General features: G+C 39.6%; 2 protein-coding genes across 2 annotated transcripts in view; both read left to right on the top strand.

Annotated features, from left to right (window-relative positions):
- Positions 1 to 15,196, top strand: part of spef2 (sperm flagellar 2) — a 17,502-nt gene extending 2,306 nt beyond the window's left edge. The window contains exons 5-36 of the mRNA XM_022766922.1: positions 498 to 644; positions 1,138 to 1,214; positions 1,370 to 1,583; positions 1,822 to 2,010; positions 2,865 to 3,052; positions 4,063 to 4,234; positions 4,492 to 4,711; positions 4,859 to 4,932; positions 5,598 to 5,701; positions 5,901 to 6,148; positions 6,294 to 6,366; positions 6,470 to 6,624; positions 6,811 to 7,014; positions 7,222 to 7,355; positions 7,600 to 7,727; positions 8,305 to 8,443; positions 8,598 to 8,735; positions 9,045 to 9,190; positions 9,510 to 9,573; positions 9,785 to 9,844; positions 9,949 to 10,078; positions 10,170 to 10,295; positions 10,555 to 10,693; positions 11,672 to 11,744; positions 11,924 to 12,080; positions 12,185 to 12,291; positions 12,581 to 12,763; positions 13,143 to 13,235; positions 13,546 to 13,716; positions 13,887 to 14,090; positions 14,652 to 14,774; positions 15,060 to 15,196. Of these exons, the coding sequence (XP_022622643.1) occupies positions 498 to 644; positions 1,138 to 1,214; positions 1,370 to 1,583; positions 1,822 to 2,010; positions 2,865 to 3,052; positions 4,063 to 4,234; positions 4,492 to 4,711; positions 4,859 to 4,932; positions 5,598 to 5,701; positions 5,901 to 6,148; positions 6,294 to 6,366; positions 6,470 to 6,624; positions 6,811 to 7,014; positions 7,222 to 7,355; positions 7,600 to 7,727; positions 8,305 to 8,443; positions 8,598 to 8,735; positions 9,045 to 9,190; positions 9,510 to 9,573; positions 9,785 to 9,844; positions 9,949 to 10,078; positions 10,170 to 10,295; positions 10,555 to 10,693; positions 11,672 to 11,744; positions 11,924 to 12,080; positions 12,185 to 12,291; positions 12,581 to 12,763; positions 13,143 to 13,235; positions 13,546 to 13,716; positions 13,887 to 14,090; positions 14,652 to 14,774; positions 15,060 to 15,125 (4,446 nt within the window). The 3' untranslated portion in view covers positions 15,126 to 15,196. The remainder of the gene's footprint in view (positions 1 to 497; positions 645 to 1,137; positions 1,215 to 1,369; positions 1,584 to 1,821; positions 2,011 to 2,864; positions 3,053 to 4,062; positions 4,235 to 4,491; positions 4,712 to 4,858; positions 4,933 to 5,597; positions 5,702 to 5,900; positions 6,149 to 6,293; positions 6,367 to 6,469; positions 6,625 to 6,810; positions 7,015 to 7,221; positions 7,356 to 7,599; positions 7,728 to 8,304; positions 8,444 to 8,597; positions 8,736 to 9,044; positions 9,191 to 9,509; positions 9,574 to 9,784; positions 9,845 to 9,948; positions 10,079 to 10,169; positions 10,296 to 10,554; positions 10,694 to 11,671; positions 11,745 to 11,923; positions 12,081 to 12,184; positions 12,292 to 12,580; positions 12,764 to 13,142; positions 13,236 to 13,545; positions 13,717 to 13,886; positions 14,091 to 14,651; positions 14,775 to 15,059) is intronic.
- A 1,349-nt stretch (positions 15,197 to 16,545) lies between these two features.
- Positions 16,546 to 20,242, top strand: LOC111237719 (UDP-glucuronosyltransferase 3A1-like). Its single transcript, XM_022766921.1, has 10 exons — positions 16,546 to 16,627; positions 16,889 to 16,990; positions 17,103 to 17,223; positions 17,519 to 17,682; positions 17,885 to 18,049; positions 18,480 to 18,688; positions 18,906 to 19,051; positions 19,270 to 19,355; positions 19,536 to 19,755; positions 19,870 to 20,242. The coding sequence occupies exons 1-10, from the start codon at positions 16,546 to 16,548 to the stop codon at positions 20,135 to 20,137; spliced, it is 1,563 nt and encodes a 520-aa protein (XP_022622642.1). The 3' UTR covers positions 20,138 to 20,242.
- Positions 20,243 to 20,318: the final 76 nt, after the last annotated feature.

The raw sequence follows: 20,318 nt of genomic DNA, 5'->3' as shown, positions 1-20,318 counted from the left end.
TTTCTGAGCACTATGAGGAGAAATGCCAGCAATTGAGCGACAGGTCTGTCATGACCTATCCCATCCAGCAAAAGACACAACTCAAAGTCCAGGATGAGAAAAGAATGAAGAATATTGAGAAGGTATTGGAGATCATGGAAAGCACAGCATTATATGTACAGTACTGTAATACTGTAATAACCCCTGTATTCACTTAACATAAGGTCAAAATTTATAACCAGACTTTAAGGCAGTCTAGCTTTATATCTTTATCAACATGACATATTTTTCTCAGTTTCATGTTACACAGTTACAAGTCTTTGTAGTATTATAATGTTTGACATTACTATAATATAGTTGATAATAATAATAATAATAATAATAATAATAATAATAATAATAATAACATAACTATAGTACTTAATGAAAACCCTCTTAAAATCATAGTTTCTTGATGATGTAATACAAGGCAATTTATGCTACTGGCAGTGGTGAACATGGGAATCTGTATTTTGCAGCTGCGGATGTGCCATCAGAAGTACAGTGGCATCATGCCTTGTAACCAGGCCACTATTGTCCAGGTACCCAAGCCACCGCCCTACACTTCACAGCTCAACCTAAGGAAGCGACAACAGCAGCAGCAACGCAGAAAACACCAAGCACAGGTGTGATCCAGATTGAATAAAATGATAATTTAATAACCTACAGAGGAAATTTCATTTTTGGCTCGCTGACACAGGGTCAGCTATAGAGTGGTGCCCACAGAGTTTGTAGAGGTCGATGCTTGCAGACCATGGGATCTTACATCTAGGTAGAAGTCCCTTCTCAAACTCACATCAGTCATCAGAATCTGTTGAGTGCATTAAGAAAAAATCCATGACACAATTTTAGAAATCCAGGCCCAAGAACATTGAGTTTGTTGTAAAGTTTACCACATGTTCCTAGGTCTTCTCAAAACCAATAGCTTGTTATTGTTTAACAGCTTTCATTGTTTATCGATTGTTTCTAATACTCTTTCATTGCCAAGGTTTGCCTTGGTATTTTCCAGACTAGGAACATCATATTTGGAACACATGTACAAATTGAAAACAAAGGAGTGACATTTGTTTGTTTGTCTTCCTGGTATTACTGCAATTTCTGTCCATGTTGTCCATGCAGGTGGTCCAGATTGAAATAGCCCAGTTTGAGACAAACAGGAAGAAACTGGTTACCTCTAGTTTTGCCTCCTCTTCGAGGTGAGAAAGAAAGGAAACATTCACTAAACTAATATTCTATTTATGTTGTATTTGTTATTCTAAATGCTCATATAAATGTAGACTATTATAGAGATAGTGACCCTCATACATCTTGACAATGGCTTAATATGTGATTTGAACGATTTCAGTGGTAGTGGCCAGCCCATTCCTGGAGATCTTTCCCTTGATGACAGCAGCCAAGGCTGTGAGGTCCCTGGAAGTGGAACAAAGCTGATATTACAATCTAGTAGCAAGTATATACAGGAGCTCCGGCAGAGGCTAGAGGAGAATGCTGTTGCTCGTGAGCAGAGAGAAAAAAGACGAGACAGATTCCTGGTGGAGCAGCTCAAGGCCCATGAAGCTCAAGAGGTGAAACGACCCCTCTTCCCTCGCTGAGAAATGTTAATATACCTAATGTTAATGGAGATAAATACCCACTAAGGAGACGTGAGAGTTCATTCAGTACAGTTTATTTATTTCTCTAGTCATTCAAATGTAGTCATTAAGCCTTTGTTTTTGTAGAATGTGTATGGAAAATACATTTTTAATAAACTTTACATAACCTATTGTCAGTCAACTGATCAGCCCCCCCTGCTTCACTTTGCAGGAAGCACAGCGGGAGGAGCAGCTGGTGAAGCGTTTAACACGTCAGACTCAGCAGGAGCTGCGTTTGGCATCTCAGCTCCTCCAGATGCGTATGCAGAAGGAGGTGATCCGGGAAAACCGTCTGTTCAGAGAGCAACAGTACCAGCAGCGGAGAGAAAGGGACTTCCAGGAGGCTCTGGAGAGGGAAGCGGTGAGATAGGATGAATAAAGAAGAAGAATGACCCTCTCTATTGTCATTATGTATTAGGGTGTATCAGTGATAGTTGAGTGTCATAGGGAGAGAGAGGGAAGGGTGGATTTTGTTAGTTTGTATAGTATCAATAATATATTCATAATATTATAGTATTATAATATCATAATATTTGGTATTATGAAGAGAAAGGGCAGGAGAAAGACTTTAGAGGGACAGATAAAAGATATAAACCACAGAAACAACTATATGTTTATCTGTCCTTCCAGTGATCGCGCTTACACTTAAGATGATTGATTTAGATGAAAAGACAGCAGAGATACTTGAATAAATGCCTTGCAAAGGATGACAGCTGTGGTCCAGCATGGATTCAGTGTTAAATATACAGTAAATAGTATGTTGTAGTATGGTGTAGTCATGATACAGTGTCATTGTTATTGTCGGAGTTTATCAGGCAATCTCAGAGCAGATTCTCATGTGATTAAGTCTCAGCTTCTGCAGTTATTTGCCCTTTACTCTAAAAACTTCTAATCATGCGATTAAATGTACATATGTATAAAAGGTTTAATGAGGTATTATTGATGTTGTGTCTATTGGCAAACTAGAAAGCTGAATGAACTGTTACCTACTGTATAGCATCACCTATACAGTAGGTAGCAATGATTAAAATCTTCTTTCTTTTTTTCTGTGACCTTCAATATCAGTAATCTACAGATTACAAAAAATAAATTACAAAAATGTCCAATGTAACTTCTTTCATATTCCTTAATTACTTACAACACTGGTGATTAGCAGGAACTTTTATGTCATGCCTTCTCCATTCATTTCGTCTTTCTGGCTGGGGCCTGGTGTAGGCTTTGGCTCAGCAGGCTAAATTGGACCGCACCGAAGAGATCAAAAAGGAGCTAGAGTTCTTTAACAGGATTGCTGCTGAGCGTGCTCAGAGCAGACACAAGAAGCACTTTAACAGCTGCAAGGACATTGTGGAGCAGATTGTGGACTTGGCCACCAAGGTTGGAGAATATCGACTGCTCACTGCAAAGTATGTCACACAATTCTTTAATCATGCAATAGAAATATTTACATGGTATTTGGGCTTAAAGCCTCCAAATTGACCTTTTGGTTAGTCAGTTAATGAATATGTGGGAATTCCAAAATGCATTACAAAAATTTACTTTTTTGGTAGTTGCCAAGTATTACAGTTGCAAAAAAAGTTGGTCAAGAAATTTATTTTTAAAAGTCGAATGTACTTTAGCTGTGAAGACTTTTTGACTTTGGCCACTTCATGATCTGAGGGATGGTACTGAGGGAGAGATAGTCCTCCACTCCGTATTTTTGCTTTACATTAAAGCACAAAACAATATTGTATCATAAAAATCTATGTAATATTCAGAATAATACTAGGCAGGAGCAACAGAAGAAAATATGAGCAGATATGTTCTTTAAGTGTTGGTTTGTTTCTTTCTCTCATCTTTCTTTCATTCTTTCTCTGGGAAAGCATTAACAAGGTATTTCAGGGTAGTATTGACAAAGTGAAATCTTTTGCTGTATAAAAACAGAAGCATTGTAGTCCAGTGCTAATTCAGATGCGAGTCAGAAATCTTTGAAGAAATTACCAATATTGGAAACATTTTTGTACAACTGAGCAGTGGTCAAATTAAATCAGGAGATGTCAAGATCCTTTCTGCTTCTTCTCATGATCAAATACATAATTTCCACAGATATGTACTACATACAACAATGCTCAATATTCACTTTGTGTATATATATATATTACACACAATATGTATCCTGCCACCCAAGGTTTTAAATATCCACTACACAAGATCTTCTGCTCTTAGATTAACCATTTATTGAAACAGAATTAACTTTAATCATCTTCAGGCATTAAAAAGTACTGTGTAGTCCAGTTATTTGCCTGGTAAGCAGTAAATTGAATAATTCAAACTGGTCAAAGCATTTTCAAATGTGTGGTCCGGATTTCATTTTAACCACAATTCCGCTTGTTAAGTCTGGCTTTGCCTCATGTCATTTTTCTGCTGTCATGTCCAGTCTGATTCCAGAGAAGCTGATGAGAGAGTGGAAGGAATTGCTGTTCAGGGGCCTGCCTCTCTATGAGCCAGTAAAGGGCCAGCAGGCCGGGTTTGAGTTCTCTACACCACTAGATCCTGTAGAGCTTAAGAAGCAGGAGATACTCAACAACCAGGACTATGATGAATACACTGTGAGTTTAAAACACGAGTGCAGTGTGTTTTTAAATTATGTTTGTATGTGTGTGTTTGCCCGCACACTTGCATTTAGCTCGTCTGTGCAAACTGAAAACTTTTATTTTCAAACAAATGCCTTGTTTGAATTCACTACAAGTATCAGGCATAATTAGAAACGAAGTAGGAAAAGCCAAGCAAGCTACATTTTTGAAAAAGTTTGAATTGTGCCTGAATGGATCCTCTTTGTCTTAGCTAAACATACTGTGTTTGTCAGAGCATGGTAGGTGAGTGGGCGTGGCCAGAGGAAGCAGGGGAGACCAAATTAGCCCCAACCAACAACATACTTGGACATGTTGTCCTGCGGCTGAGGAACATTGTTCATCCACCCATTATGGAACCTTCCGCACCTTCATTTCCTCAGTTTACCCTCAAGGCCTGTGTTCTGGGCAAGTTTTGCTCTGGCAAGACCACCTGCCTGGCCAAGATTGCTGAAGGCATGCTGTCCAAACAAAGATGCAAGCATACACACAAATTCAGTGTCACACCACTTAATTAGGTCTTTATAGAAACAATATATCAAAAACAGATGTGGAATAAGATTGCATGACTATTGTTGCTGAGTGTGTTATTTTCTGCTTTAGCCTATGGCATCTGTGTCTTATCAGCTGACACACTGATTGAGGAGGCGCTGAATGCTTATCATAGTGGAGAGCAGGTAAGTCAGATACAGGATAAGAGTACTGTAACTTCACTACTATCCCTTTTTTATTGAATCACATAATATTGCATTGAAAAGATTTTTCAGGACCATAAAATCAGTCTTTTCTGCCAGTGCCAAAACTATATAAACCTGTGAACACGTGGACTTAAAAGGTCCTCAAAGACCCAAAACATTTCACCTTTTAAAACTTTTGTCTTTTTTGGACAGAATTTACAGGTCACAGAGCAGCAGGGAGAAAAAGACAATGAGCAACTGCTCACATCCTCCACATCACTGAAATCTGGTGGGTTACTGAAGCATGATTCTATTCTGTGCTTTTTTATAATATTTATTAAAAGTGTATTTTTTTATTTGCTTGTAATAAAAATTCAATGCATATTAAGTATTTCACACAGTTGCTTGTTTAATGTGTTACGAATGACACATCATTTTATTGTTTTTTAGACCTTGACACTGAAGAGGAAAGTAGAGACATTGACATAAGAGTAAGAAATATTTGTTGTATGTTGTATGTATGTTGCATTTGAGATTTTCTGACTTTTTTTCATTTTGTATTTACAGATACATAACATAACCTGTATTCAATTTATATCACTAACCAACCTGATTAAAATTTGCTTTCCTTACGATAAAATAATGACTTTTTTCCTGGTTACAAGCTGTCTACGCGGGCCATGCTGGGAGCAGCTGCAGAAAAAGATTTGAGAGAAGGCAATGCTATTCCTAATGAGGTGTTAGTAGACATTATAGTAGAGGCTATCAGGTAATTATCTGTATTGCTCTAAAATACTTTATATAGGATTGAGTTGAGTTGTCTCATCTCAGTTTTACCAAATGCAATTCATTTCACATAGTCAATATTTCTCAATGATGCAATCTTACTTTTATATAGTGTGGACAAAATAAACAACAATCCCACGAGCACTCCCTAGAAAGTGAAGTATCTGTTGTGTTCTTACTAGGCAGGTTCCAGCTCAGTCAGGTTGGATCCTGGATGGCTTTCCGGTGGACATCACCCAGGCCTACCTGCTAGAGAAAGCCCTGGGTGGGTCTGTAGATGTAGGGAATGAAGTTGAAAGCAGCAGGGCAAACCTTGCTACTGATCCTGATCCACCTAAACCTCTGCCACCCCCAAATCCGGTATTGGACCTTGCTCTGCTGCTGGATATCCCTGATGAGACTGTGATGAAACATGCATTCAATCACACTGGTGAGAGTTTAATGCTATTTATTACTGCGTGCACCCAAACTTTATCTGTTAGATGTGCGCATGTATGCATACAAAAGAAACTAATTGAATGTAAATTGTATGTTTGTGTTTTTATGTTTTTTTCCTGCTCCCAAACCTTATGCAGATGCAGATACTGCTGCAGAAACAACCTCCCATCACACAGATGAAAATTTATATTTGGCACAGATTCCACACAGGTAAAAAAGAAGAAACAAATGGAAAGCAATCTGAAATGACTGCTGTTGCCTATAGTATGTGTTTAATATCTAATCCCTACCACCATCATCACTACCACCCTAGGATCACAGCGTTTCAGGACACCTGGCCAAAACTTGAGCAATGGTATGGTGAAAAGCAAAACATTTTGGTCCGTGTTGATGCCAGTGAAGTGGAGGTGGAAGTTTACAAGAGGGTGGAGTCTGTCCTGCTGCAAGTTTTGATGCAAACACAGGAAGGTAACTAGTTTTCATTTTAGTATTAAGCTAGTATTTGTAGACTCAAACTCTGAAAGATAAGGTTAAACTGAGGTACTGATCATTAGATTCTCACTTTTTCTACAGTAGATGATTTATAGTAGATAATGTCTCCCCTGAAAGAAACCCAATTTTTACTTTCAATATTTCGATATATTCCCTCATCAGCTCTTGCCGCTCCTCCCTTCGACGATGTGTTGGACAGTGGAGAAGCTCAAGAGTCCTCTGCGTCAGCCACTCCTCTACCTGTAGACCAACCTCTAGCCCTCACAGATGAAGCCCCAGGCTCCACAGAGTCCCATTCCAGACTTAATGAGGAAAAAGCCCAAAGTGTGAACTCACCTCCCAAATCCAACACACACTCCCCGAAAGGTGATATGATCAGTGGTCTGTGGATTTCACATTTTCATCTTTTCAAAAGAAATTCTGCTTCTTAGAATGGATTTAAAAATAATATCTACTGACCATAAACATGGTGTGTTTTATCCCAACTAAATATGATATCATGATTATTATTATTAATAATAATAATAATAATAATAATAATAAATAATTTATATACTTTTGCCTAATCAACAGGGCACTCTAGGAAGGCATCAACTTCCTCAGTGACCAATGAGGTCTCTCAGGGAGTCTCTAAGAACCTACCCGAAACTGGCTCTCCCTGCCCAGGCTCATCCAGCTGGGTCTATGTGGATGAACCTCTTCCCGTAGTAGGATACAACTTTTGTTCATGTTTGTTTTACTAATCAGAGTTGGATGTGTACTCCTAATCTCTCTCTTCCCCGAAGAATCTGGTTTTTCACTGACATACAGTATGACATGACATTGCCCCTCAGTTATGTGAAAATAGGTCATATGACATCTCTGTTGCATTACACTTTGTTTTCTTACTATCCTCCCATGCCCTCTGGTTCTTTCTTCTTTTCCCCCCCCCCCCCCCATCTTTATCTCTAGGAGATCTCAGAGTACCTGTGCCCACATTGGGACACAGTGTGTGATTCTTATGTGAACAACATAAAGACAGTGATGCAGCAGCTGCGCTCACAAAGCACTGTTATCAGCCATCACCTATTCAACATCAGGTATTCTGCCAAGCCCTTGAAGTACAGATAAGCACATGACTAAGCTTTTGCATGTTGAACAACTTTCTGTGACTGTCTTTTCCCCATTTTTATATTTGATGTCTATAGCTGAAGATTCTTCATTGTCTATTTGGACATGTCTGTACATGCATTCTTACATTTGTATATTTGATAACATTAAAAGCTAGCAACACAACTATGGCCTGTAAATCTAACAGTGTGGGTAGCCATAAACCTTTGCACACAGTGCAGTAAAGAGCAGTATCTTTTTAGCTACAATCAATTGATCTATTTTATCCTTTTAAGAACAGGTTTTGTCATGTAAGTTTTAGCTGCAGTGTGAAACAGCTGTCTATTTACAATTATCCTCTGAATACAGATGCATACATCACAGATGGTCATAGTTATTCTTATTTTCTGGGTATGTTGTGACCCAAATGTTCATACCATTACGGACTTCGTCAGAAACATTTTACAACTGAAAGACTAATTTATAGTAATAATAAAATAAAAAAAATCTCTGGTTAATATTACATGAATTCCTACGTAATTATTATCCAGTTCTCTGTATCTGTAGAGAGGAATTCAAGCATTACCTGGGGCGTCCAGACTTGAAGCAGGAGTTAGTGTCTCAGTGGCAGAAGGACTTCAACAGCATACCTGATGATATGAGAGAAGATGAGGATACCAAAGCAGAGCTACATCTGAGACTTGATGTAAGAAGAAGAATTTGTAATAAAATACAAATATTATGTATATTAATTAATATACAAATAATATGGTACTAATATTGTTAAGCTGAAAATTGTGTAAAAACCTGCTCAGAAATTAAAACGTAAAATACATGGGGATATTCTGATATGTGTACAGGAGTTGCGTGAACGTTTATGGGACATCAGTGACAAGCGTAAGGAGCAGGACGAGCAAGAGAGGGCTTCTCTCATGTGTGACGGTTGGCTGGAGGACCACACTGCCGTTCTCATCAACCACCATGCCACACTCACGCAGGTAATTTTTCAGTAATTTTTCATGAGAACCATAATGAAACTATCTAGCTAGCCATGTAGTCACAAGCTGAGGTCTGATCAGCCTGAGCTATGTCATCTGGAAGAGCATCAGCACATATATTTGCTGTTTTTTGTAGTTTATAAGCTCATGCTTGAGACTAATTCCTTCATTTTGAGTGTTTTATACTTCTTCCATTGCTTCCTTTCCGTCCTCTTTGCGTTGGTGTACAGGCACATAATGTCTATTTCTTTCTTCAGTGTGACTTCGTTTTTGGCAAAACTATAATCTTTGCTTGTTTGTGTTGTATAGGTGGAGTTGGACCGTTTCCAGGAGACCATCTGTATTCTCAGAGTCTACTATTTGAGCATGTACAGACAGGTGCTTCCTGAGCCACCCTCCAACTTTGTCTGTATCCCCCTAATGGAAACCTCAGAAATTAAGGATCAGGGCGAGAGGCAAGAAAGAAACTTAATAGAAGCCTAACAATAATGATAAAAGACAATAAACTGAAATAACAAAATTGTGAATAGACAAAAGATGAAGAGTGGAGGAAGTGAAAATGTATTTTGTTCCACCAGCACTGAGCCAGTGGACACAAGTGTGTGTAGTCAGATGGATGACGGAGAGGAAAAGAGGAAAATGAAATTGTAAGGGAAAAGTTTTCTGCTGTCTTTTTGATGGATGTTGTCATTTCCTCACAATCTAAATATTGCCCAGCACAAACACATGCATAAACAATGTCCTCCTCTTCTCCAGTGTTCCCCTCCTCCCCAGATGTCCTGACTCCTCAGGGGGGGTGTCCAAGACGAAAGGCCAGGATCAAACAGAACCTGTCAAGGTCATTCCTGCATCTCTTTACATACCTTTCATTCGCTTTGATTTTTTTTTGTCGTTCTCAAGGTCTGTAACTGATTTTGTTGTTGATTTAAATGTAGTTTCTGAAATTATACATCAAATCAATCCAAAACACTCTGACACTTACATAAAAATATTAATAGTGATATACAATTTATATTAGAGATATTGACCCTTTTCATTGTTCACTCTAGCCGCCCCATGAGAAACTCATCTCTGACTACGAGGAGGCCCTAAGAGCCATCGTCAAATTGGTAAAGCTATGCCTGTGAGAGTTTGCATGAGCAGTATATGGAGGTATATATATATATATATATATATATATGTATATATATCCTGTTATGTATTGGACATACAGGTGTCAGCAGAAGCCCGCCAGGGGGCGACAAAAGAGCAGAAGGAGAAACCACAAGAGAAAGAAAGAGAGAAGACCACTGCAAGTTCAAACAAAACGAAAAAAGGGAAGCAATCAGCAAAAAAACAGAAAGGCATGTCTCTATAAAAACTGGCGAGGTGCCCTCTAACATGTGCTGTATGTTTCTGTATATCTTCTAGACCATTGTTATCTTGCTCTTCCAGGTCCACCATCCCCATCTCCAGCACCAAGCCCTGCACCAGCTGATGACAAAAACTCAGAGAAGACTCATGATCAAGAAGTCAGAAACAAAATACATAAAGAATATGCAGCTGCACTGGATCACGAGGGTATGCACACACACACATTTAGAGATTCAGTAGTTCCTTTATATCACAATATATTTATTCATCATATTAACATATTTTCAAATATAATAGTAAGTAAAAATAAAAAATAAATGGTTTTCTTCAAACTTTGGTATATGAATGATATACATGTGGATGTAATATTTAATATGTGTGCATGTGCAATTGTGCACGTGTGTACATGGTCAATATGCTTATATAGCTGTGTTCCTCTGTTTGTGTGAATACGTGTGTTTTCCAGAGAATGCAGCAAAGGTGCGCATTGCGCTGGTGAAAGGTCATGGTCTGGTGATGGCGCAAAGCCTGCAAAGCAGAGCAGAACAGGCCTTTAGCGACATGGAGAAGTGGTTAGAAGCTCACTATCTTGCAGAAATGAAGAGGTATGGTACAGTAAGAGTGTGGGTTCATGTGTGGTATTGTATGGTGTGGGCAATGTGTGCATATAGAGGGACATGAATGTGAATAAAGTAGCAATAGTGTAGCACTGCACTGCTGTCCCTATTTTATTAGTGTGGTTGTTTTTGATTAGTGTGTGATAAATATTGTCTATATTTTATCTCAATGTCCTTTACCTTACTCTTTTAAATCATAATGCTATACAGGCTATGTATGCATATATATAAGCCCCCAGAATTGAATTGTTGGACTAGAGTTGTTATGGACCAGACAAAGGGAGGCCAGACCCAGATGCAGAGTAAATACAAAAACGTGGTTTATTCAACAAAGTAGCAACAAAAAATCACTCTAGGAGGAATAAGCGTAAAGTACCAAACAAAATATCAACAAAAGTACCAACACAAAACGTAGAACAGAAAATCACCATACAGATGGGAAAAATGCACGAGGTCAAAGTACAACAGAAAATGGTGTCAAGGCACCAAAAACTCACTAGAACTAGAAAGAATTCACCAAAAGGACTTCGCGTGGCAAGAGGCAGGAGATCAACAGGAGTGCGAGGGACAAGCACAAGCAAGGGGAATAATCCGGCACTGGGGACAAGGGGAGTGTGTCTTATGTAGGGTGCTGATTAGGCCGAACGAGCTGCAGGTGTGCCAGTGGAAGAGCGCTCCCGGAGATCCCCCCGCCTCTCGGCACTCACTGCAGGAAGGGGAGAGAGAGAAGTCAAACAGGGGCAAAAACTAAACACAGAAAAACCCAAACCACAACAAGAGTGTTACTGTTTGTATATGATAGAAGTTATTCCATACTTGAGAATATGAAAATACACACTGCTTGTGACAAATTCTAGGTTTTAGCTTTCCCTGAGAGCAAGTCATGTCTAACACATTTAAGCCTGGTCATTAATTATACATATAAGACGTGTGACATTTTATCTGTGTCTGTCTCTTTTTCTCTAGTATTGACCAGTTATCAGAAGTGGTTCGCCACCACATAGAAGCTGCTGCTAAGCTACAGAATGAACTGGTTTTGGTATGAAGTGACCTTCTAATTGTATTGAATTTTTTTTTTTAAAGAAACTGTTAATATCTACTCCTGTATAGTGTGGTGCTCACTAGTTACAGGGATGCACTGTAAGGTGAAATCTGAATTGTTCTTCCAGTATGTGACATTTGACAATGGGCTGAAGTCTCCTCTCTTTTCCTCTCCAGGAATGTACTGACTTCTATCTGAATGGAGATTGCCGAATGGTGGCTACCCGGACTCCCTCTGCCCAGCCACCCCCTCTGGAGAAACCCACACAGTCCACCCCGACCATCACTCAGCTGGAATCACTCCACCAACAACTATACAACGTTGCTCCATCAGGTGCATACAGGGGAGAAAAGCTGTGATGTGATTGGATCTATTAACCCTGCTATCCAGCTATTTGATCATCCATCAATCCTCTTTCCTTCCTTTCTGGCTTTCAGGTCTCATTCCCAGTTCTGATTTCTCAAGCTTGCTCAGGGATATCACCGCTGTTAATATGGGCAGAAACATCTTGCCTGAGCCGTGGGTAAACAAGAATGAAACACAGGTGCTCTTCAAAGTATTATAGACACTCAAAACAAAAAGCTGAGCAATTATGTCTATTCATCTCATAGCACTAAATAATAGAACAAAGTTGCAAGATAGACAGTTTACGAACAATTTGTGTCAATTGTCAAAAAGTTTTAAAGCCAAATAACTACATAATCACATAGCACTGCGCTGACTACATCCCAGTGCATAGAGAGCAAAGCAAGACACAAAACATTCCTGCACCATACTTTAAGTTACTTTCATAGTCTAAACAGGAGCAATGCCCTTTTCTCTCCTGTCCTCAGTTGATGGAGATTGTGGCTCTGCTAGTGGATGACTATGAGCTTGTAGACTGGCGTCAGTTTCTGCTCAGTGCGGCCCTCCCTTGGTCATTTCCCTCCTTAACACAGCTGCTGGCCGTGCTAAAACGTTTCAGGGCAGCAGATACTGGCAACACTGGCTATATAAACAGGGAACAGTACCTACAGGTTAGTCTCCACACAGACACACACACACACACACACACTCACACACACACACACACACACACACACACACACACACACACACACACACACACACACACTAATTCAGTTTGTAGTAAATACAGATTCTAATTCTCACATTTAGTCCTAGTACTCAGAATGAACTTGTATCTAAATGTTGTCCATCCATTCATACCCATCCATGGCCCTTCCTTGCTCTTGTGGCATTACTGTGTACTGAGCAGGCCTGGGTTCAAGTCAGTGTGACAACACATTTAATATATGTTTATGTTTATACTTTATACTTTATTTAGGAAAGTGTTAACTGTAGCTCCCTCAACATACTACTCCTCCTTACTCCTCTTGCCTCCTTTCCCACCAGACAGAGTTGTGGTTTTCCAGTGAGAGTGTACAGCCGGTCTCTGAAGACCCCTCTGAGCCTCTACCTTATGACCGTCTGGCTAACCTACGCAAGGTAACTACCTGCAATGACTGACAACTTAATTCAAAGTCAAGTTAAACTTTTATTCTTCCTGAAATGGGAAATTCAAGTGGTCATGGTACACTGCAACAACATAAAAGCCATTAAAGTATGAACAAAACGGTAATTAAAGAATATAAATGTACAAAAGATCATTACTAGACATCTTAAACTATTACTATTACTACTAAAAGGCTTTTTGGCAATTCTCAGTGATATCTTCTTATGTTTAATTTACATCCAAATGAACTGCACAAGTAATAAATGAAATGAGTTACCATTGGTCTCTCTTCTTTCTTCTTAGTTCTTTTTCCAGTTGTTTGCGGACCACTCTTTCTCTCCTCCTCGACTGGACTATGTGTCCATGCTGCAGTACTTTGCAGCCGACCCTAACCCCAGACAGGGCTTTATCAGAGCACTTAGTGTAGTGTTGGGACAACATCTTAAGCACTTCTCACCCGGCCACCTTGTCAGGGTGAGTTAATTAATGTACAAAGAAACGTAAATTAAATTTCCACTTGAAATTGATGGAAAAATCACAGTGATTTTCTCTCTAGTGGATTGAAGCATGCAAGTGTTAATGTTTCTCTTCAGTACAAACTGTAGCACATTAACAGGACAATATGACTATGTGTTTGTATGCAGTCTATGCCCAGTATAGAAGAGGCTACAGAGCTCAGCTCCTCAGAACTTGATGGAGAGTGCAAGGAAGAAGAGACTCCGTGTCCATCAAGCAGTTCATTGGTGTCCATCCCTGCTCTCCTCGAGGTCATCTGCCACAAAATCACCAAGATGAAAGACGGCAACCCCCTTCCTCCAGGCTGCCTGAGTCAGGAGGAGCACACTGAGGTATAGCTCTATTGAAGTTCAAACTGGGCTTTTAAGGAAGTACATAAAATGAATGGTTGAATTAGTTGCAGAAAGAAGTTGTAGAAGAGGAAATGTAGTAAAAGATGTTTTAATTTCCATTTCAGCAGAATGTCTTTTCCCTCAGAAAGATTTTCAAGTAATAGGGGTGACTAGCAAATCTATGGATTTCTATGGGATACACGATTAAAGGGTTACCTAACTGACCTGTCTTACTGCAGTAGGCATGTTGAGTGTCAGGAATAACCCATGAGGGTTTTTTTGAATGCCAGCATAATTTGGATATTAAGGGGAGTCCACACCTTCAGTTACATTAAATTAGGCTACACCTTGTTTCCATGATGAGAGTAAAATACACCAGGCCAAGCCCAAGCCAAGGAGTGAATAGTTTTGATTTACTGATTCTGTGGATTTGCATAATGGCTTAATTCTAAAGGTTAAGGGGTCTATACTTAAAAAAAAATTCTGAGCATAATTATTAACCATATTTTTAAATGAAACTCTCTTCTTGTAGTGATTAAATTTTTCTCTGCTGCCCTGTAGCACCTGGTGCATGTATTCAGAGAGCTGGGCTACAAGCCTGAGAACGGTGTGCCCTTCTTCATTCTGTCTCAGCATCCTTTCATCCAGGGCCTAATGGAGACCACAACACACTACCAGCTTGTAGTAAGTCTCTATATGTCTATCATATATTAGGGTTAGGGTTACTTGCTCCACTACTACAGTGTCTGTCAGATGAGAATCCAAAATAACACTACTTATCACCCAGACCTTCCACCATCATATGCATTTATATTCTCATTGCTTATTTTTTAAGCTGACAAACCTACATGAGGATTCACCCTCACCTTTCATCTCTCTCTCCCTCCCCACCCTTTTTGTCCTTTCATTCTTTTCCTTTTAACATTTATTTATCTCCTTTCTTTATCTGTCTCTCTTTCTGTGTCTCAGAATATTCATAGGGTGCTACTGGCCAATCAGGGTGAAGTAGAGGCTAACAGCTCGACAGTTTCCTAAAGGATGAGACATATACAATACATGCTGATGTCTGCATCATGAAGAACTCTTTCACTTAGGAAATGAAAACAATGTTGCTTTGGCCATTTTCAAGTATTCTCAATACTTTTACATTATTACATAAATGTTTGCTGTCAGCCGTATTGCTCAGTATTGAATAAATGCATTTGCACACATAGCTTGTTTCAGTATGTAGAGATGTCTAACTGATGGAGGTTGGGATGACCATATAATTGAAATGACAACAATAACATCAATGATGGCAGGATTGACCTCTCTGACTCGCTTTTTTCCTGATGCACTCCACCAGTTTTTCTGACTGACTTGTTTTTCTAATGACCTCTCTGACACACAAAAGCATCGGTTGCAGCTACAATGAGTGCATTGTCCAGGATAACCTACATGTCAAGCCTGACTTGCCAGCAACTGCCTGCCAGGGCACTGACAACTCGATCTCAGTCCATTCAGCAGTGATGTGTTATGGTAGCTTCTCTATTTAGCAGTCACTGGTGCCTCTCTAGCAATCAAGTTAATGTGCATGCTGGTTGGAGAAAAAATTTTAAGAATAGGAACATATATAAATAATGTAATCAGTGTTGTTAGCCAGTTTTCTTGTTATTGAAGACAAATCAACTTATTAATGCATTATCATGGGTTTCACTCCAAATATCATTATTGTCATCAGTTAAGTGCTTTTCTGTACTTGCTGATGGAGTCAGCAGCAACCTTGAGAGAATGTAACATTTCCATTTTTTTAATTTGATGCAACAGGAGCTGGGGGAACCTCCCACCCCCCTTCCCTCTGCACTTTCTCTCTTCCCTCCCTGTCATTGTCAGTGCAGGTCCAGAGCTCTTGGACTTCTCTGTGTCTGACTTTTAGAGAAAACAGAGCCACTCATGTGTCATGTAGACAGAGCCATATTCGTATAGTTGCATCCAAAACCTCCTGAATAATAAGGAATGAATCAGCATCCTAATATTGGACTTTTTCCATCTGTAGCAAGGAAAAGAACACTGGATACATCCTAAGTACACGAGATAAGGATTTGGGATTTCCCTCCCTATCAAATTTAAAAAATTTAAAAAACTTTTATTTCTGGCTCAAACGGACATGAGACCATAAAGAAGACTTTTAGGACCTAACTTGGTGCACATGATTTTACCAAGAATGCAATTTTTCTCAGTTTTATGTTGGTAATTCTACGTTTTATCCTGCCGTTTTCTTGTGGAAATTTTTTCAGGACCTTTCTCTCCCGGTTACTCACCGGATCTGACTCTGTTGCTTTATTACTGAGTTGAGAGGGTAAAATTTGTCACAAGGAACTGTTGTTCACACAGGCTTTCATTACAGTTTATTTTGGAACTGGAAGACTATTTCTGACATTGGCTGCAGGTCACAGTGTGCTACTACAATAACAACATGGGGATTGTATTTTGGATGTTTTCTCTTCTGGCTCTTCCAGTACTTCAGTCTGCCAAGATCCTGACTGTTTGTCTAATTGGTGAGTAGTGGAGCAGCGATTGTAGAAGTACCCTTTACAAGTTAGAGATATTCAGTGTAAATATTTGTCAGACTGGGGAGTTATTTAAGTACAGTAACAGATTTTCAACAGAGTTGAAAATGTAAAGGAAATTTGCTACAGTTTGTGCGTTATGTGTAAATTCTTATAGTATGTTTCAAACAACAAGCCATATGGTCAGATAGCACAGTGATAATATTTTTGTAGTTCTTGTCTCCTCATCTCCTTCCTTCTCTTCTAAAGGAGGAAGCCACTACTTGTTATTAGATGAAATTTCTCATAACTTACACAAGCGTGGCCATGAGGTCCGCATGCTCTTGCAACTGGGCAACCCTATTATCACAGGTATATTATTAATCATTAAACATACATGTATGGAAAAACATATTGAACAACTTTCTCTCTCATTTTTTCTGATTTAGTCTGTCTAATTTTCATGTTAATGACGTCCTCCCAGGTTTCTCTTATGAAGGCCGTGCAGACAGTTACCAGACGAGCTCCTGGTCCTTAGGAGAGAAATATATTAAAGAATACAATGGCTGGTTCCTGGAGCAACAAACACAGTTTTTACTGGGAAGGTATCACACAGATTTTAGGACACTTGGTTACATCTATGATTATGTTGTGGGAAACAGACAAGCTTGTTGAGGCTACTTTATCATGTTTAACTCTTGGATTTATCTTATACCAGTGCTCATTTTGTCTCTGTTATACAGAAGATTAATGAGCCTTCTTGGATTAATGTGAATAGTTAAAAATATTTACCTTTAACAGGATTATATAATGTCAGATTTAAATTGGTCCTTTATCAACCCCCTTGCTTCTTTTTCTGTCTTTATCTTACTCACTTTCCGTCCTCTCTCTTTCTCTCAGGGATAACTTTAGTAACTTTTTAAATTTCATGGGGCACCTGTCCTATCAGTGTGACAAGCTCTTAGGGGATAAAGAGATCATAACTTTCCTCCAGAAGCAACACTTCGACATCACCATCCTTGATGCTTTTAACCCCTGTTCCTTCATCCTGGCACACAAACTTGGTACATCTGCTGTTCATCACTTACTATCATCCTTTTACATGTTAAACATGTTTTAACATTTCTACAATAATGTATTGTTTAACAATACCATCCCACTTACATTATTTGCAAATCGCAGATATATTTAAATGTGTTACACCAGCTACAAATAAGTGAACAGCATTACAAAAGTCCCATGCACTCTACTCTTGATTTACTCCAGGTCTCCACTACATAGCTTTCTATCCTGGCACTCTGAATGGTCCTCTGTCCATCGCCCTTCCCAGCCCACTCTCCTACATCCCAGTCTTCAGCTCCCAGCTGTCCGACCACATGAACGTCTGGGGTCGTGTGAAGAACCTCTTTTATTCTTTTCTCGCTCCAGTAGGTGAGAATGGTGTTACATAGGAGATCACATAGTGTCAAAGGTATTATCTGGCTCTCTCAATGAGACAAATATTCATTCTGCACTGCACTGGTCAATGGCCCTACAGACATATTCTAAATGAGCAGACTTTTGGATATCATGAATATATAGAATTTTTACATTTTAATTTTTCTCATATCTTATTCTCCTTGCATTTCTTATTTGCATATCTTGCGTATGTCATTCTCCTTGCTGACTTCATTAGTGCATGTTACTAATTTGCAATTGTTACTTATCTCTCATTTCACACTTACTTGCAGCTAGTCAGAAAGTGGCTTAGCTACTATCCATTAACAAGAAATTATGTTATAATAATAAAATTTGAATGACATTCCACAAATATTTGGCATACAATGTTGGTGCTTTTTGTGTCTTGTGTCTTGTATCAAAGGCCAGGAACTTATATGGTCAACATTTAGGGACGTAGCTGAACGCTACCTTGAGTCAGGCTCAGCCCCTGGTGGTCTGGAGGAGCTACACCAAGGAGCTGAACTCTGGGCCTTCAACACTGATTTTTCACTGGAGTTCCCACAGCCTCTTATGCCCTACACTGTGCTGGTGGGAGGTCTACTGAATAAACCTGCAAAGCCTCTGGAACAGGTCGGTTTTCTTGACATACGTATCCAAATAGGTTAGTTAGAGTCATGGTTTCATAACAACTCACCTTTGTTCCCTCTCTTTACCTTTCTCACCCCCACTGCCCTATGAACTTTTACTCCTCCTTATGCACAACCAATCCCTCCTTGCTCAACACTCTGCAAAACTCCATCTACATATTTCCTTTATTGCCCATACTCTTACCCCTTTGATCCCCCAGGATCTTGAGTTGTGGATCTCCAGTATTGGAGAAGCAGGTTTCATTGTTGTGACTCTGGGATCAATGGTCTCTTCTGTCTCTGTGGACCCACTGCTTGTGGAGCTGGTGGCTGGCTTCTCCAGGATTCCTCAGGGGGTGATCTGGAGGTAAAAGCATGACATAATTCATGCAGGCATAAGAAATATAATTTTTTAACGTTGTGTGTTCCATACAGATAAACCACAACACCTAAATAGAGGGCAAGGCACACACACAAAGTCTTTTTAACAGTCATGAAAAGATTAAATCAAGCCCTAAAACAAACAAACTTGCTATTTTCAGGATGTTACAGGATGTTATTAAACCCACAGTGTTTTGCTTGCAGGTATGACCCCAAGCGATGGCCATCTCACCTGAACAGACCTCCCAATCTCAGGCTAGTGGACTGGCTGCCTCTCAATGACCTGCTGGGTAGGAACAGTCTGCCCCTCTCTCACACTAACCTTTTGTCACAAACATAAAGGCCCATTACAGTATACGGTAGAATGTCAAAAGGTTTGTTCATTCTGGGTGTTCTGGACTATCTGAAAGACCAAAACAATGCATTTCTGGATGGATTCCTGTCAGACACTATTTTTCTGTTTACCTAAGGCCACAAACAAGCACGTCTCTTTATCACCCATGGTGGACAAAACAGCCTGCTCCAGGCAGTGTACCACGCTGTTCCTGTGCTGGGAATCCCTCTGTTTGGAGACCAGTTTGATAATGTGGTAAGGGCTGAAACAAAGGGACTTGGCCTCATCATCAGCCCCACACACATCACCAGGGAACTGCTCAGCTCCACTATTCAAACACTAATTCAGGACATCAGGTATGTGGAGGGATGGCTAGGTGTTATTTGTGATGCCAGCAGAGTACAAAGATGTATGTAACTTCACTGCATTTCTCTTTCTGTATTTTTCACCGATCATTTTTCTTGTTCTAGGTTTAAGTCTTCAGCTTTGTCCCTTAGTAAGATCCACAAATCCCATCCTGTCCCTCCAGCCCTTCGACTCATCCAGTGGGTGGAGCACGTCCTGCACAGTGGAGGTGGTGCTCATTTAAGGCCAGCTTCACTGACACAACCATGGTACCAGAGATACCTGCTGGACCTGGTGCTTCTTCTCTCCCTGGGCCTTTTTGGTCCTGTAGTTCTCTGCTGGACTTTCTGTAGAAACAAGAATAGCAGGTATAAACACAAAAAAATACAATAGCAGTACTAAGTGTTTCCTTACAGATACTTCAGATTTATACCTCACTTCTGTGTCACTTGTCTATCTTGGACTTATTGTATACTGTGCATGAGAACTTTTTTAAAATGACCCTTACTGCCCTAAAATACTGCAGATGTTCAATAGATAAGCCATGCTTGTAATTGATTCATACAGTTTACCT

Source organism: Seriola dumerili, unplaced genomic scaffold, assembly GCF_002260705.1.
Source record: "Seriola dumerili isolate Sdu_G_001 unplaced genomic scaffold, Sdu_1.0 BDQW01001090.1, whole genome shotgun sequence".
In the NCBI taxonomy this organism is placed as follows: Eukaryota; Metazoa; Chordata; class Actinopteri; order Carangiformes; family Carangidae; genus Seriola; species Seriola dumerili.
Note: the sequence above shows the minus strand (reverse complement) of the source record. Positions and strands in the feature narration are given on the sequence as shown.

What these genes read in the sequence shown, in the direction of transcription:
- LOC111237719 (XM_022766921.1), top strand. Translation starts at nt 16,546, where the DNA reads ATGGGGATTGTATTTTGGATGTTTTCTCTTCTGGCTCTTCCAGTACTT. An exon ending in CATCCTGGCACACAAACTTG is followed by an intron (nt 17,683 to 17,884) that starts GTACATCTGCTG and finishes GATTTACTCCAG; the next exon opens with GTCTCCACTACATAGCTTTC. An exon ending in CTGCAAAGCCTCTGGAACAG is followed by an intron (nt 18,689 to 18,905) that starts GTCGGTTTTCTT and finishes TTGATCCCCCAG; the next exon opens with GATCTTGAGTTGTGGATCTC.